The sequence below is a fragment of the Gobio gobio genome (genome assembly GCF_949357685.1).
Source record: "Gobio gobio genome assembly, chromosome: 8".
In the NCBI taxonomy this organism is placed as follows: Eukaryota; Metazoa; Chordata; class Actinopteri; order Cypriniformes; family Gobionidae; genus Gobio; species Gobio gobio.
In genome coordinates, this window is record NC_137114.1 from 32,630,017 (window position 1) to 32,646,192 (window position 16,176).

At 35.4% G+C, this 16,176-nt stretch overlaps 2 protein-coding genes across 2 annotated transcripts; one reads left to right on the forward strand and one right to left on the reverse strand.

The window, feature by feature from the left end:
• Positions 1 to 3,739: 3,739 nt before the first annotated feature.
• LOC307130454 (uncharacterized protein) lies at positions 3,740 to 8,611 on the reverse strand. Its single transcript, XM_079823423.1, has 5 exons — positions 8,328 to 8,611; positions 7,813 to 8,020; positions 7,630 to 7,724; positions 7,452 to 7,548; positions 3,740 to 5,578 (listed from the first exon to the last, which is right to left on the reverse strand). Exons 1-5 carry the CDS (start codon positions 8,508 to 8,510, stop codon positions 4,137 to 4,139), a joined length of 2,025 nt encoding a protein of 674 aa, XP_079679549.1. The 5' UTR covers positions 8,511 to 8,611; the 3' UTR covers positions 3,740 to 4,136.
• A 72-nt stretch (positions 8,612 to 8,683) lies between these two features.
• hmbsb (hydroxymethylbilane synthase, b) lies at positions 8,684 to 15,492 on the forward strand. Its single transcript, XM_079823195.1, has 14 exons — positions 8,684 to 8,870; positions 9,561 to 9,614; positions 10,415 to 10,487; positions 10,612 to 10,661; positions 10,804 to 10,859; positions 11,028 to 11,105; positions 11,330 to 11,407; positions 11,985 to 12,060; positions 12,220 to 12,333; positions 12,456 to 12,494; positions 12,587 to 12,706; positions 13,617 to 13,670; positions 13,758 to 13,844; positions 13,938 to 15,492. Exons 1-14 carry the CDS (start codon positions 8,847 to 8,849, stop codon positions 14,115 to 14,117), a joined length of 1,083 nt encoding a protein of 360 aa, XP_079679321.1. The 5' UTR covers positions 8,684 to 8,846; the 3' UTR covers positions 14,118 to 15,492.
• The last annotated feature ends 684 nt before the right edge of the window (positions 15,493 to 16,176 follow it).

Sequence of the window (16,176 nt, forward strand, 5' to 3'; positions counted from 1 at the left end):
TAGTTGCAAGATTGCCTGTTCGCTTACCGACTTGTTCTGTCTTCTGTGTCTCCATCTATCGCTCTCAGGGCCGTGCAGAGAGTTCTTCAGAGGCAGGGGCTCAAATGTAAAAAAGGGGCAATATGTAAATATATATATATATTAGGGGTGTAACGGTACACAAAACTGACGGTTCGGTACGTACCTCGGTTTTGAAGTCACGGTTTGCTACGGATTCGGTACAGCAGTTTTACAAAATTGCTTTTTATTAATTTTTATTCAACAGTGGTTTAATGAAAAAAAAATTTGTGTCTGTCCTTAAATTAATTCAGTTATAACTAAAAGTTTCTTAAAGATAATGCTGTAAACTATATAGGGAGCCCTTACATATTGCTATTAAAGATTAACAACAGAGCCCAAACTATTAGCCTAAATTCATTTGCTATTTATTTTTAGATATAAAAATCAACACTCATAAGCTTCACATAAGGCAGTTTTTGCATTAATATCTAAATCAAATTTTTTTTTTTTCTCCAATTCGTTGTTGAAATATAATCATTTAGTGGCTGTAATTTTCATGACAGGTTTATTTAAACATACATTAAATAAACAAGACATCACTAACAGGCTAAGTGGAATATAATGAATATATATAGGCTAATATAATGAATATATAGGCTAATATAGTGCATGTATTCAGTGAAAGAGTTAATCTCTCTAGTGAACTCACAGCTGTGGACACTGAATGACTTCTGAGGTAAATGTGATTCTACATGACATTTTTTGTTTACAAGCTGTTTTATTGTCTTTCCGCGGTTGAAACACCGATGGAGCGATTACACAACATATGATACGTTTCAATAAGTTGTAATGTATCCTCAACATACCTTTAGATATTCATTTCTTTAGGAAGAGATGATCGCGTTCACTCGCGCGCTGCCGCTTGAAGTTGAACTGATACGCGTCTCTCTGTCACGTCACATAATAGAGCGTTAAAAAGGCATTTATCGTTTGAATTTCGTGATAAAATGGACTGAATACTTAATATGTTCGTGTGGGAACTCGGATTTAAGTGTGTTCCGCGCTTTAAACAAGCCGACTGTTAACTGTTATAGATTGCATTCATAACCGTTCTGTACACGCACGCACCGTACCGAAAGCCCGAAACGTTAGTTCGTCTGTCCATGTAATTTTCAACCGATTTATGAATAAGAACAGAAAATTACCGCTCCACTTCACATGAATTTGAACTTGCTTTGCCAGATCACGATTGGTTGGTGTATATACATGACAAACGCGCATTGGTGAATTGTGTAATACTTTAAAATATATAATATATAGATTTGTAATTAAATCAACACATTAGCTCTGATTATGGATGAAAAAAAAATATTGGTTTACTTTTTTTTCCCGCGAGGCCACATACTCTCTGAAAGGACCATATTTGGCTCGAGAGCAGCTTCCGAACAGAGAAAAATCAGCTGTCAATCAAAACGCACGCAACCCAATGCAACGCGTTATGGCAATGCCTCAACAGAAATTGTCCGACTTTTGAGCCGTTCGTTACTATTGTATACATTGTCATCAATGTCATGTTATAATAATCACATTTATTTAGTTTTATTGACCACGATATTATCATTGATATTTGTCTGAGAGGGGCACTTTTGATTCATTTTGAAAAAGGGCAGGGGCTCGAGCACCCAAAGCCCCCCCCCCCCCCCTCTGCACGTGCCTGATCGCTCTGGTATCTAGCGCTCGTGTTCAGAATTCAAAACCGACAGAAATTACCGACAGAAATTAATGACAGCTGTAGCCGATCGACCACAAGCACTCAAGCAGACTGACAGACAGATAGGCCAAAATGACCCGTATCTCGCCCGTATTCCGTACACATAGAATATAAGCTCACCTTCGGCTCGCAATCATCGGGCAAGATGTCGCCAAATTACACGACGTTGTGGGGAAAATAATGCATTTGCCTCGTAGGATATCCCTTAAGATGAAAATGGACAGTGGTTTTAAGAAATTCTAAAATGTCCATTCCCTTAGTTTATCTGTTTATCGACATTTGTTTTTCGTAAAACAGATTGTCACCTGAAAGCACACTATCCCGCTTGCTTTGAAGCTATTCCCATGATTAACCAGCTTCTAAATCTTTTTATAACAAGAAAAATCGTGTTCCTCAAGGCCCCTATCCATTTTCATCTTAATAAGGGGTATCCTATAAAAGGCGTTAAAATACCAACAAGTTTTATTAGAGTGCGAGTGTGTGATTGTGAGGAATGTGGCCTTGAAGGCAAGTTGAAGCTTTGAAGCCTTGAAGGCAGAATGTATATGAAATACGCATTCCTCTCACACTGTCGCCACAAACTATATAGTTTCGACACACAGTCACTCAATAGACAAGTTCCTAGTTTCATACACAGATTGCAAACCCAAGGTCGCTTTATAAAGGAAGTGATGGTGCTGCTATGTTATAACAATGCAAGAGCCAGCCATCAGATTCAGACGGCATCAATTTCACTTTTCCTCGTCCTGGCGATATCTGATGGATCCCACCGTTATTTTACGACCGTCTATAGTATTTCCCAACAGCAAAGTCTGGCCGCGGGATTGCAGTGTAAACAAATTTTCCATAAGGAACACGAAAAGAATCAAGTGGTGGCACTGTGGCAGTGGCAGATTTTTACAATTAAGCTTTTGGAAAGACAGAAATTCCTTTGCTTAATGTAACTAACATGAACTAACCATGAGCAGTACATTTGTTACTGTATTTGTTCATCTTTGTTAACGTTAGTTTATAAAAATACAGCTGATCATGGTTTGTTCATGTTAGTTCACAGTGCATTAACTAATGTTAACAAGATTTTAATAAAGTATTAGTAAATGTTGAAATTAACATTAACAAAGATAAATAAATGATTAGTTCATGTTAACTAATGAACCTTGTTGTAAGGTGTTCCCTCAATTTTTAAAAACAGAAATTCTCACCACCTGAGTCTGAGTGTCGTTTTGTTTCATATTGAGATGAGGATCAACAGAGCTGCATGTCTTTGGTGTGTCCGGCATTAATAAGATGAATAGAGTAGTTTGACTCTGAAAAAGCTCATTCCTGGACATAGTGACCACAATTACGAGAAGTGCAAAAATGAGAAATTGTGTTTGAAAGCCGTTTCAAAATAATATTTCTTTAAGATTTAGAAGAAGAAAACGTTCTGCTTTGGCAGCCAGTTTGAAAACATGCAATCAAATGATCGCCATAATCATAACAGATCTTGCATTACAAGTGTTCTCAATGTAAAGCTAAACCATGATATTCTTAACTATACGTGTGGAATGCAAACAAACTCCCTGGAAAAGTTGCACTCTGCGATAAACCCTTCCTCATTTATGCATGAACATTTTTAAATTAAAAGTATGCGCATACGCGCCATTGACCTTATTTTAATCATATTTTGAAAGATTAACATGTCAATAAATTAAATACGACCTATTATACAAAACACTATTTATAATAGTCAGAGCCCTTTCTGGTTAATTTAATAAATAGGTTTGTTTACTGTTTTGTGTAATGCAAACTCCGCTTTGAAATGCAAATGTTGAGAACCTGTTTCAAGGAAAATGGACTTGACCGTCCATGAAATGGTCAGTTCCTTTACTCCCGAGGAAAATTTTTCAAAATAAAAGCAATTTAACATGAAATATAAAAAGTCAATTTGCACTGGAAAAGTCAAACGTAATAACAATTCAACCATGTACAATAATTTATCTGCTTTATTTATAGTAAATATTACTCTTAACCACAGGAATAGTTATGTTTTTCCTACCAAAAAACAACAACAGAGTACACTCACTGTAATGAGGAATTCAATTCATACTGTACAACTATTGATTTCGCATATTAATAATTGGCTAGAAATAATTTGAATTCAGACCCTATTCATTAATGTATCTCTATGGAATGAATGAAAATTAGTTTGACACTTATCCAGAATTTGTTCTAAGAAAGCAAATCAAGGTAAAACAAATACACTTTGCTATTGTACATATGCTTGTCCTTAACAGATACTGAAACGTCATGACACTTCCAATATAACGTAAATATAACAAAGAAACTGTCACTGCAATTCTGCTCAAAACAAAAGCAAAGTTTTTCACACAGGTATACATTTGTGATCATTGTAATTTCTACGGTATGCGTATTTCTTCCCGCATTTCTGGCACGTGTAGGGTTTCACACCAGTGTGGATTTGCATGTGTGCCTTCACATGGCTAAGTTGTACAAACTTTTTCCCACAGACCTCACAGCTGAACGGCCTCTCGCCAGTGTGGACCCGCTTGTGACGGCTTAAGTTTCCAGATAAGCGAAAGCACATTCCGCACGTTTCGCACTTGTGTGGCTTTTCACCGGAGTGAATGCGCATATGCAGTCTAAGACTGTAAGGAAGTCCAAATTTGCTCCCACAAACAGAACATTTGTAGGGTTTAGCTTTGGTATGAACAACCTCGTGCGTTTTCAAACCAATTCTCTGAGTAAAAGTTTTATCACACACACCACACTTGAACGGCGTCATCCCTGAATGAAGTTTCTCATGTTCCTTCAGCGAATACATGCTGCTGTAGCTTTTACCACAGGTTTTACACATGTACGGATCTGTTTCCGAGTGGAGTCTCTCATGCATTCTGAGCAAAGCGGTAGAACTGTAGCATTTTCCGCATACATCACACGGGAAAGAGTTCTTCCCATCTCCAGATTTCTCACTATGTGTGAGTAAGTGTTTCTGTAAAGCATAGTTAAAAACAAAACCCTTCCCACATATTTCACACATGAATGTCTTCAGAGCTCCATGTATTGCCATGTGCCTCTTCAGAGATTTGCTCTGATAAAACTGCTTGGAACAGATTTCACACACATGCCGTTTCACACCACTGTGCACAAGGAGATGCCTTCTGAGGTTTGTAATGTGGCCAAACTTCTGCCCGCATACATGACATATGTGGGGTTTCTCTCCTGTATGCACAACCTGGTGCAAATGCATTTGTTTTTCTGTTTTGAAAGTCTTGTCACAGAGGCTGCATTTCCACGGTTTCTCATTCAAATGAATAATCAGATGGCTGGTGAGGTTGCCAGAGTGTGAAAAGTGCTTCCCGCATGTCTCACAGCTGTATGGTTTTTCACCTGTATGGATCCTCTGGTGTGCCAGTAAACTCCCCTTTACGGTGAAGCCGTGTCCACATATGGAACAAAGAAACGGCTTAACCTCCAGGTGGACACGTTCGTGCATCTTAACATTGGCGAAGGTTTTTCCGCATGTTTTACAGAGTCCTTTCTTCTCGGCTGAATTGTGATGCAGCAGGTGTTTCTCCAATCCTTTTAAGAATTTAAACTTCTTCCCGCACTGCTCACAACTGTGAGGCCCTTTTAATTGTCCACATTTGTGCTGATTTAGTGAGTGTCTTTCTTTCCACAATCTCTTTCCACACTCATTACAGTCAAACGATATTGTCTTCATGGTTTTCTTGGACTTTGTAGTGTTTTGCTCTGCCTGCGAGATTACTTCAGGTTGCTGGTCTTTAACAGAGGCAATGTATTCAACTGCAAAACATTAACAGGGTTTCAGTTACTACAAGTTACTACCACAAGTATGTATGTGCATGTTTGTATATCAACATTGATAATAATAAGAAATATTTCTTGACTACCAAATCAGCATATTCCAATTATTTCAGAAGGATCATGGGGACACTAAACCCTGGATTTAATTATGATGAAAATTCAGTTTTGCCATCACAGGAATAAATTACATTTTAAAATATATTCAAACTATACACTGTAATAATAGTTCACAAAATTACTGTTTTCAGTAAATATAATATTATAATTGACACCAAATTCATTAGCTAAACGTAACTGTCGAGTAAATTTCAGTGAAAAAATGAATAAGAATAAGATTTTTTTTTTTTTTAATAATAAATATTATTTTATGTTTTATCTTAAACCCCCAAAATGTCAGGTGGGGCAAGAGAACTATTTAAAGGGATAGTTCACCCAAAAATGAAAATTAGCCCATAATTTACTCACCCTCAAGTCATCCTAGGTGTACATGACATTCTTCTTTCAGACGAATAAAATCTGAGTTATATTACAAAAGTCCAGGCTAATCCAAGCATTAGAATTTGATTCATAGTTGCTCTGTTTTTGAAGTCCATAAAAAGTGCATCTGTCCGTCAAATAACGTGCTCCACGCAGCTCTGGGGTGTTAAAAAAGGCCTTCTGAAGCGAATCAATGCGTTTGTGTAAGAAAAATATCCATATTTAAAACTTTATCATGTAAACTTTCGACCGACCGCCTTCCGTGGAAAAGTGTTGAATGTTGAAAGTGAAACTCAAGATGCGTACGTGACGTCGTGACGAGCCTACCTGGTCGCGTTAGTCTTTCGATCGGCAGGGGAACTTTCAACAATTTTTCCATAAATTGAACAGGGAAGGCGGTCGGCCGAAATTTTACTTGATAAAGTTTTAAATATGGATATTTTTCTTACACAAACGCATCGATTCGCTTCAGAAGGCCTTTATTAACACCCCAGAGCCGCGTGGAGCATGTTATTTGATGGGCAGATGCACTTTTTATGGACTTCAAAAACAGAGCAACTATGAATCCACTTCTAATGCTTGGATTAGCCTGGACTTTTGTAATATAATTCCGATTTTATTCGTCTGAAAGAAGAATGTCATATACACCTAGGATGACTTGGGGGTGAGTAAATTATGGGCTAATTTTCATTTTTGGGTGAACTATCCCTTTAAAAGGTGTCTTAATAAAGTAAAAAAAAATAAACTAAATACTATGGCATCATTTCAGGTTTGAAACCTTTCATATAAACACATTTTATAAATATCAGTAGTTTTAGAGCTGTTGACATAATTGAACAAGTTTTGTCCAGCAATTTCTATATTCTCAAATGTCAGGGTGGAACAATGGCAAACATGGCTCTTTTATTATGAATTGACAAGGTAATAACAGTAAACAATGATAAAGCATCATCCAGAGAACCAAGTATGGGTTAGTACACTTTCCATGTCAGGTGGTACAACTACAGTATACAACTATTAGGCTGTACCACCTGACATAAAAACAGTAAAAAAAAAAAAAATGTAAAAAAGAATTTTAACACTTTGAAATATTAACAACTGAAACTTGTTTAAACACATTGTTCATGACTCAAAAATATACATTACATCAGTTTTGAAAAGATCCCCCCCCCCCCCCCCAAAAAAAAAAACAGACCCTGCCTGAAGGAGCTCTAGGTCTATATCTAGTATTTTATTGTTTAGTAATGCCAAACATATTGAAGTGTAAAAATATAATATAATATAATATATATATATATATATATATATTAATTCATAATTTCTACATTTCTTAGCTTGTTAGTTCACATAAATATCAAAGCGGTGCAGCACATACCTTCTATAAAAAATGCTTGCACTGGCTTCTCTTTTCCACCACTTGATGACTCGGGAACAATTCCTGACAATTCAGAAACGTTACCCTCCTCTGCACACTAAAAGAAAATCAATACAAACGTTGTTGCAAGCATTTTGGCAAACAATACTGAGTTACATCCTTTCAACAGTGAACTGACCTGCTGGCCTTTAGCAAAATCTTGTGTTTGTACTTTTTCTTCAGGTAATGCAGTGAGCAGATTCGGTCTCTCCGGAGACACTGATGGAGCTACAGCTTCAGAATCGAGAAATTTCTTGTTAAAATTGTAGTGGATTTAGTATTGTTAACATATGGCATTAAATTAAAATACAGGACATCTTACCAGGCACATTTTTGACAGTTTGATTGTTTTTTCTTTCTGGTTTCTTCAGATGCTCCTTCACCATCTCTTTCACATTCTCTACATCATCATGGTAACTTTTAGAACCCTTCAGCTGAGTTGGCTTAAGAGCAAAGCAATAACTGAAGACTTTGCATATTTTTTGAACAGCCACGTTGGTAAAGGTCTCCATTAAAGCTGTGAGCATTACCTGCAACAGATATTAACTACTGGTTGTTTTTCTAGACTTCTTCACCTGCTTTAATGTTCAGTTCTTGGAACTAGCAAAATGGAGATGAACATTTCTTTGAAAGAATGAAATATAGTTACTTATTATAGTGTTAAACACAGAAAACGACTTGATTAATCATATAAAATGTATCTTAACCTCGAAATAAAAAAGACTACACAGAGGAAACACTTCAGGAACCGACTATCTGATGGATCACAACTGACAAAATCCCTTGATAAAAATGATATGGCACGGAGAATATCTGCAAAACAAAAAATAAACGTACCAGCCTGCGTTGTTTCTCATTCATTTCCAATATCGGATCTCTGTCACAACCAATTTCAGTGTGGGATGGGCGACATTCACAGTCAAAAACTTTCAGAATTTCGTCTCGAGCTGTTTCTGACAACAGTGTCATTATAGACACAGTTTGTTTGCGAAATAATTCATATTCCACCATTTTGCTCATACAAATATTGCACTATAATTGCAATTTTTGATATATAAAGTGACTGAATGATGTGACAACACCGCATTTACTGTGTTCATGTTAACTTCCGTTTCTAGACTAACGTTACATCTTCAAAATAAAGGTTTGTACAGTTGTCGTTGACAGGTCGACGCAAAATGACTTTTATTTTGAAATTCAAAATGCCGCACTTTGCGGAAGTCATATTCAAGCTGTAACAGTTGTGAATGACATTTGTCCCACCTAAATATTATCTCTTTTACAATCATGAATGAGAAAATACTCCAGTTTCGACGAGATCGGCACTAACTTAATTCACTTGGATCATCTTAGAAAATGTCGGAAAAGACAAATCCCCAGGTATGTTTTCATTCATTCACTAACTAATTCGTTAACTCTAATTTAACCGTATTTATTAATGAAGTATTAGTAATTAATTTCACCGACACAGTACTCGTAGACAATTAACCATGGTTTTATTATAGTAAAAGTATAGTAAACATTTTTTTTTTTTTTGGCGGATTGACTAAGTTATTTGTATAACCACACTTTTACTACAAATACCATAGTTAAACTATGGTTTAACTACAATAACTACGTTTTTTGTTGTAGTGAAACTATGGTTAATTTTCCTTAGGGTATGGGATTATGACATAATGGTTAAGGTTATATTGGTTTAGGGTTAGTGGTTTACAGGAATTACATATGAACCATCTTAACCCAAAAAAGTTTTAGTGTAGCCTAATATTGTCAAAAATGACATTACTCCTCCCTTGTGTTTAACGGACACAATGAATAGACATTATTGTCTTATCTACTGAAGCCAGGACACTGGGGCGTAGTGCCTCCTCCTACATCAGACTATCCTGTTTCATGTTCTCTATACATTGCTTTCTCATACTCAAAGTGTCTGAAGACTCCAGCTCATCTCACTACAACTATGGCAGATGGACCTTATAAATACATTAGGGTCAGAACATGAATAAATGAATGTAACTATATGTGCTGTTTGTGTTGGTACTAACCTTTGCATGGGATATTCTTTTACAGGACACTGATGGCAGAGTCAGCAGGGTGATACGTGTTGGCACCAGAAAAAGCCAGGTATTTTAATATATTTATGTATATTGTACATAGACTATATTTTACATTTTTATTTATTCCTGTGATGGAAAAGCTTAAATTTCAGCATCATTACTCTAGTCTTCAGTGTCACATGATTCTTCAGAAATCATTTAATAATGCTGTTTTGCTGCACAAGAAACATTTCTTATTATTATCAATGTTCAAAACAGCTGTGTTGCTTAATATTTTTTGTGGAAACAGTGATACATTTAGTCAAGATTCTTTGATTGAATAGAAAGTTCAAAAGAACAGCATTTATATGAAATAGAAAACTTTTGTAACATTATAAACGTCTTTACTGGCGGTTCTGATCTATTTAATGCATCCTTGCTGAATTAAATTAATTTATTTTAAAAAACGTACTTATCCCAAACTTTTGAATAGTAGAGTACACGTACAAATGAGATAATCAAAAATATTGTTAGAATATCAAACAAGTTAATACATTTAAATATGTTTAAATTTGCATGTTTAAAAATTTTTAAGACTGCTCGTCACTGGAATCATTCATTTTTTTTAAAGTATCAATGTAAAAGTTTTACTTTTACTTTCCATATTAGAACTATACATTTTGCCTCATCATCAGTTCGATTGGGTGTGTCAGTGGTGGTGATGGGTTTTGATAAGCTTTCTGTCTTTGTCAGGGTGGGTATAAGATTGCTTAGTTTTAGTAAAGAAACTGGTTACAGCCCTCAACAGGAAGATGAGCCTTAAAGGACCCTCATATTTTCGGGCAAATGGAATATTGTTGAACCTTTTTGTTACTTGTATTTTTTCAGCTGGCTCGGATTCAGACAGACAGTGTTGTTGAGAAACTCAAGGAGTTACACCCTGATGTTCATTTTGAAATAGGTAAGATATTATTGTCTAATATGCAAAACAGTTGTAATTGAGTTTACTAAGCATGGCATACATTAATATTCGCTCTGTTTAAACAGATTTCCACTTCATACAATCTTTTTTTTGTTTGTTTCAGTGGCTATGTCAACAACGGGAGATAAAATACTTGACACAGCTTTATCCAAAGTAAGTTCTCATCTAAATCCCAAATAAAATAAAAAAAATGTTTGACTGAGTAATATTGCTGTCATAATTAATTTGTTTTGTAAATGTTAATGTATATAACGTTTTTGGGGAAATTAAGTATCGTTTAACTTCTCTGTTAAAGATCGGTGAAAAGAGTCTCTTCACAAAGGAATTGGAGACTGCTTTGGAAAAAAATGAGTGAGTCCATCACCGCCTTTACTTCTTTATGTAACTCATGTATACTTTGCAGTACATATAGATTTGTTCTTTGGTCTTTTGGTGCATTTGATGTTCAGAAGTTTGTATTGCTACATTGTTGCATATGTTTCAGTATGAATAATGCTGTTGTAATATTTGTCTCTATAGGGTAGACCTGGTCGTGCACTCTTTGAAAGACTTGCCTACTGTTCTTCCTGTGGGCTTCACTATAGGAGCCGTGTTGAAGTAAGCAAATCACAATAGTGTCTCTATGTTCTGAAGTGCTTATATGTTCCTCCACATCTGAAGAGTCTTTCATCTTAAAAGTAGCTGACATGTTACCCACAAAAATCAACATAATTGTTGATGAATAATTATTAAAGTGTATGGAAATACTGATGTACAGTGAATTGCTTATTGCAAATCCTTTTAATTATGAAGCCAACATTGTGATTTCCCTTTCTTCAAAGACGAGAAAACCCCCATGATGCTGTTGTCTTACACCCCAAAAATAAAGGCAAACGTCTCGACTCTCTAGCCAACAAGAGGTAAAAGCAGTGGCCTGTACACAGAATTATATGTTTTAAATGTATTTTAATATACACTGCCATTGAACTTTGAAGTTTTTAGAAATGAATACTTTTACTCAGGAAGGATGCATTAAATTGATCAAAAGTGACAGTATAGACATTTATAATGTTAAAAAAGATTTCTATTTCAAATAAATGTTCTTTTGAACTTTCTATAAAACAAATACCATTGTTTCCACAAATATATAAAACAGCACATACATTCAACATTGATAATGATAATAATAATAAAAATCTTGAGCAGCAAATCAGCATATTAGAATGATTTCTGAAGGATCAAGTGACACTGAAGACTGGAGTAATGATGCTGAAAATTCAGCTTTACCATCACAGGAATAAATTACATTTTTAAATGTATTAAAATAGTAAACAGTTTTTTTTTTGGTTATAATATTTCACAATATTACAGTTTTTATTTTATATATATATATATATATATATATATATTCTTTTTTTATTATTCTTTTTTTAATTATATATGTACAGGATACATGTGTTCTTGAATAATACATGCATTTACATTTTATATTTGAAGTGTTATAGGTACCAGTTCTCTTCGTCGGGCTGCACAGCTGAAGAAAAGGTTTCCCCACCTGGAGTTTAAAGACATTGTATCTTTCAATGTAGTGCAGCAATCTTTATTTTTCTCTCTCACTTTTTCTGACTGTAATTATTGTATGTAGATGTAGAAAACAAGTAAATTATGAATTCAGTGTGTTAACAAGCACCTGAGGTTTTTTGTGAGGTTATGCCTTAACAGTCATGTTCAGAGAGGTAATCTCAACACCCGTCTGAAGAAGCTGGATGAAAAGGATGACTTTTCTGCCATCATATTAGCAGCAGCTGGTCTTCGGAGAATGGGCTGGGAGAACCGCATTAGCCAGGTGCCTCTATCCTCCTTTAACCTACAATGCACTGCAATGTCTTCCCTCAAGTCAACACTACTGATTATTGCACTGATTAGCCTGTAATGCATATTGATAGATTTTGGATAATTTTGTTTCAGATCCTCGGGCCTGAGGACTGCATGTATGCAGTTGGACAGGTGGGTAACATTCAGTGTCCCTCTTGAGCAAATCTTGAGTGTATGTCCATTAAACTGAGCCTTACAGACCATTCTTACTTTTCCCGTTAAAGGGCGCTCTGGCAGTCGAGGTGAGAGCTCGAGACCGGGACATCCTGGAAATGGTGTCAGTATTAAATGACTCGGACACTGTGTTGCGCTGCATCGCGGAGAGAGCGTTCCTCAAACACCTGGTAGGTATCCGGCTGCACTATAAAACCCCTCACACCTGTTTAATCAATTAATTGGTCATTAATAAATAAATACACTGTTATTCAAAAGTCTGGGGTCATTAAGATTTGTTTTTGAAAGAAGTAAAACAGTAATATTTTAAAATATTATTACAATTTAAAATGACTGTTTTATTGTAATATATTGTATAATTGTATTAGTTATTCCTGTGATGTCAAAGCTGAATTTTTAGCATCATTACTCCAGTCTTCGGTGTCACATGATCCTTTTTTTCTTTCAAAATGGCGCTGGACTCTTACATTGTCAATACAAGATCTTGTCCAAAAATTTTATAACATCACAGCATTTATTTTCATCAAGAGGTGCATTCATTTTTGCTCAAGATCTTGTATTGACAATGCAAGAGTCAAGCACTCTGTAAAGTTTCCTCCAGCACATCCCAAAGACTTTCAATCAATTTGAGGTTTGGACTCAGAGGTGCCGATTCATGTGTGAAAATTATTCTTCATGCTCCCTCCCAACCATTCTTTCGCATTCTGAGCCTGAGACAAATCTTGACATTGTCATTCTGGGATATGGCCATGATGTGTCTTCCTACATGTTTTTTTAAGAAATGAAAAGCTACACACTTCATCAATTAGGGTTGGAAGAACTGTTGCCAAACATATAACATGATAGAAACATAAAAATCACTGCAATAATGATCCAATCATTGACTCTTAAGCTACTTTTTTTTTGCGCGGGCAGTGTATGTTAAATTACTTTCATACACCAAATGACACCATAAATCATTAAATAGAAAATCTTTCTGGAAAATTGTATCAAAGTTTATGAAAACCATATAAAACCACCACGAAAACAAAGAATACACTTCTAAGAACTTTCCACATGTGCCTTAAACTTTTTTTATAGGAAGGAGGGTGCAGTGTTCCAGTTGCTGTTCACACTGAAGTTAAGAATTCACAGGTAGTGAGGATTTACATGCTGATTTTACTTTATACTCGACTATAAAATGTCTCTCAGCTGAATGACAGATCTGTGTTGGTTTTACAGGTCTACTTGACTGGAGCAGTGTACAGTCTTGATGGCTCAGATAGTCTGAAGGAGACAATGCAGACAAGCATCAGCTCAGACGATCAGGTTGTTAATCCACTAAAATATAGATATAATTTCCTATATTCTGAATGCTTCTTAGAATTTTACACTGAGCATGTGTAACTTCATTATTCCCAGACTGAGGAGCAGGAGAAGGTAGATGAGAAGGTCCAGCGTGTGGGTATCACTGCTTTAAAGGTGTCAGAAGCAGCCCAGGATGCCACAGTGAAGTTAGGAGTGGACCTTGGAAATCTGCTGCTCAGCAAAGGGGCCAAAGAGATACTGACTGTTGCCAGACAGCTTAATGATGCACAATAGGTATATAATAGTCCATATCCGTAGCTGAAGAGCAACCCCCCCCCCCCCCCCCTTTTCCAGAAGTATTTTTTCATTTTTACTTCAGTGTCAACAAGTGTTTATGCGTCAAACTATATAGATTACCTTTATATTTTGTGTGTAATTAAGACATTAGCTATACAGGATATTTAGCAACGGTCAATTTACAGTTACTACTTAAAACAGCCTTGGATGAAGCATAATAATAATGCCAAAATAATGACACTGCTATTCACTGAAGACATACATGAAAAACATCTGCATTACAGAGAGCTAATGGACAGAAATGGTATTTGCTCTCATATTAAGCCATGAATCACACAATCATGCCTTTTAATATGGTGTGTGTTGTATCTAGACACATACTTTTTTGAAACTTGAATTATTCTGGGATGTACATTTTCGAAAGCTGCTTGAGGTATTATCTACATTTTATCTTCACTAACTGTTTTTATGTACACGTGAAGTTATACTACATAATAAACTGTATACCACTACAAAATGTTTTTGAATGATTGGGCCAGCTGATTTTTGATAGTATTTAGTGTGAAAATGTTCAAATTTTTTTTTCATTCATTCTCAAATATTTTATGCCTTAAATGTTTTCATTGAACCCTTTAAATTGTTTGTCAGCTCTAACATCAGTGCCTGGAAATTGAAAATAATATCGCCTCTGCAAATTTCTTTGTGTTAGCGCATGGTCTGATAGAGATGTCATGTAAATTGTATTGAGTTTGTATGCACTGTCTCATCCTTTTCATTTATTCCACTCAAATATGAAGTCGTTGCTTTATTTATTTGGCTAAATGTCTTTGCTGGACATCCTCTTGTTGTTAGATTTGTATGATAAAAACTAAACCAGTATTCATTCACTGTGATATTCTAAACGCTAGATAGTAGATATCAACTTGATTCAATAGTTTATGCAAGATGTTTAGAATGTACTGAAATTGAAACTGTTGAATTCCATAAAATACATTTAGTTTTTCATTTTAGTTTAGTTTAGTTAGGCATTTTCTGCGTCCATGTTGTACTGGTAAACTGAACTCTGAATAACTTGATAGCATTGTTTGCCATTGCTTTGAAAGGGGTCATCTACATTTACATGAAACAGCACATTTTAAATGTTTGGTGGTTTTAAGAGCAGAGGTGTTTAGTTTTAATAACTGAATTTGCCAGTGCCAAATCAAGAAATATACAGTGGCAAGAAAAAGTATGTGAATCACTTGCTGAATCGGTGAAAATGTGAATAATTTTAACTAAATAAAAGAGATCATACAAAATGCATGTGATTTTAGTACTGTCCTGATTTAGTACTGTCCATGATATTTTTCATAAAAATGTTTACATATAGTCCACAAGACAAAAAAAATAGGTGAATTTATTAAAATAACCCCATTCAAAAGTTTATGAACTATTAATTCTCAATAGTGTGTGTCGTTCCCTGGATGATCCAGGGCTGTTTTTGTTTTGTTTTATTTTATGATGGTTGTGCATGAGTCCCTTGTTTGTCTTGAGCAGTTAAACTGTCCTCCAGTTCCTGCACATTCTTCAGTTTTCCAGCATCTTTAGCATATTTGAACCCTCTCCAGAAGTGACTGTATGATTTTGATATCCATCTTTTCACACTGAGGACAATTGAGGGACTCAAACACAACTACTAAAAAAGGTTCAAACATTCACTGATGTTCCAGAAGGAAACACGATGCATTAAGAGCTGGGGGTGAAAACTTTTGAGCAGGATGAAGATGTCCAAATGTTTCGTATTTTGTTTAAATATAATTAGTATTATTATTTTTTTTTTTCATTTAATACTGCCCTTCAGAAGCAACAGATGGCACTTTCCCAGAAGACAAATTGAGTACAATTTACCTTGATCTTCAAATTCAATAGGTTTTCACCCCCCAGCTCTTAATGCATCCTGGTTCCTTCTGGAGCATCAATGAATGTTTCAACCTTTTTTAGTAGTTGTGGGTTCAAATATGCAAAAGATGCTGGAAAACTGAAGAATGTGCAGGACCTGGTGGATTTTTCTGAAGAA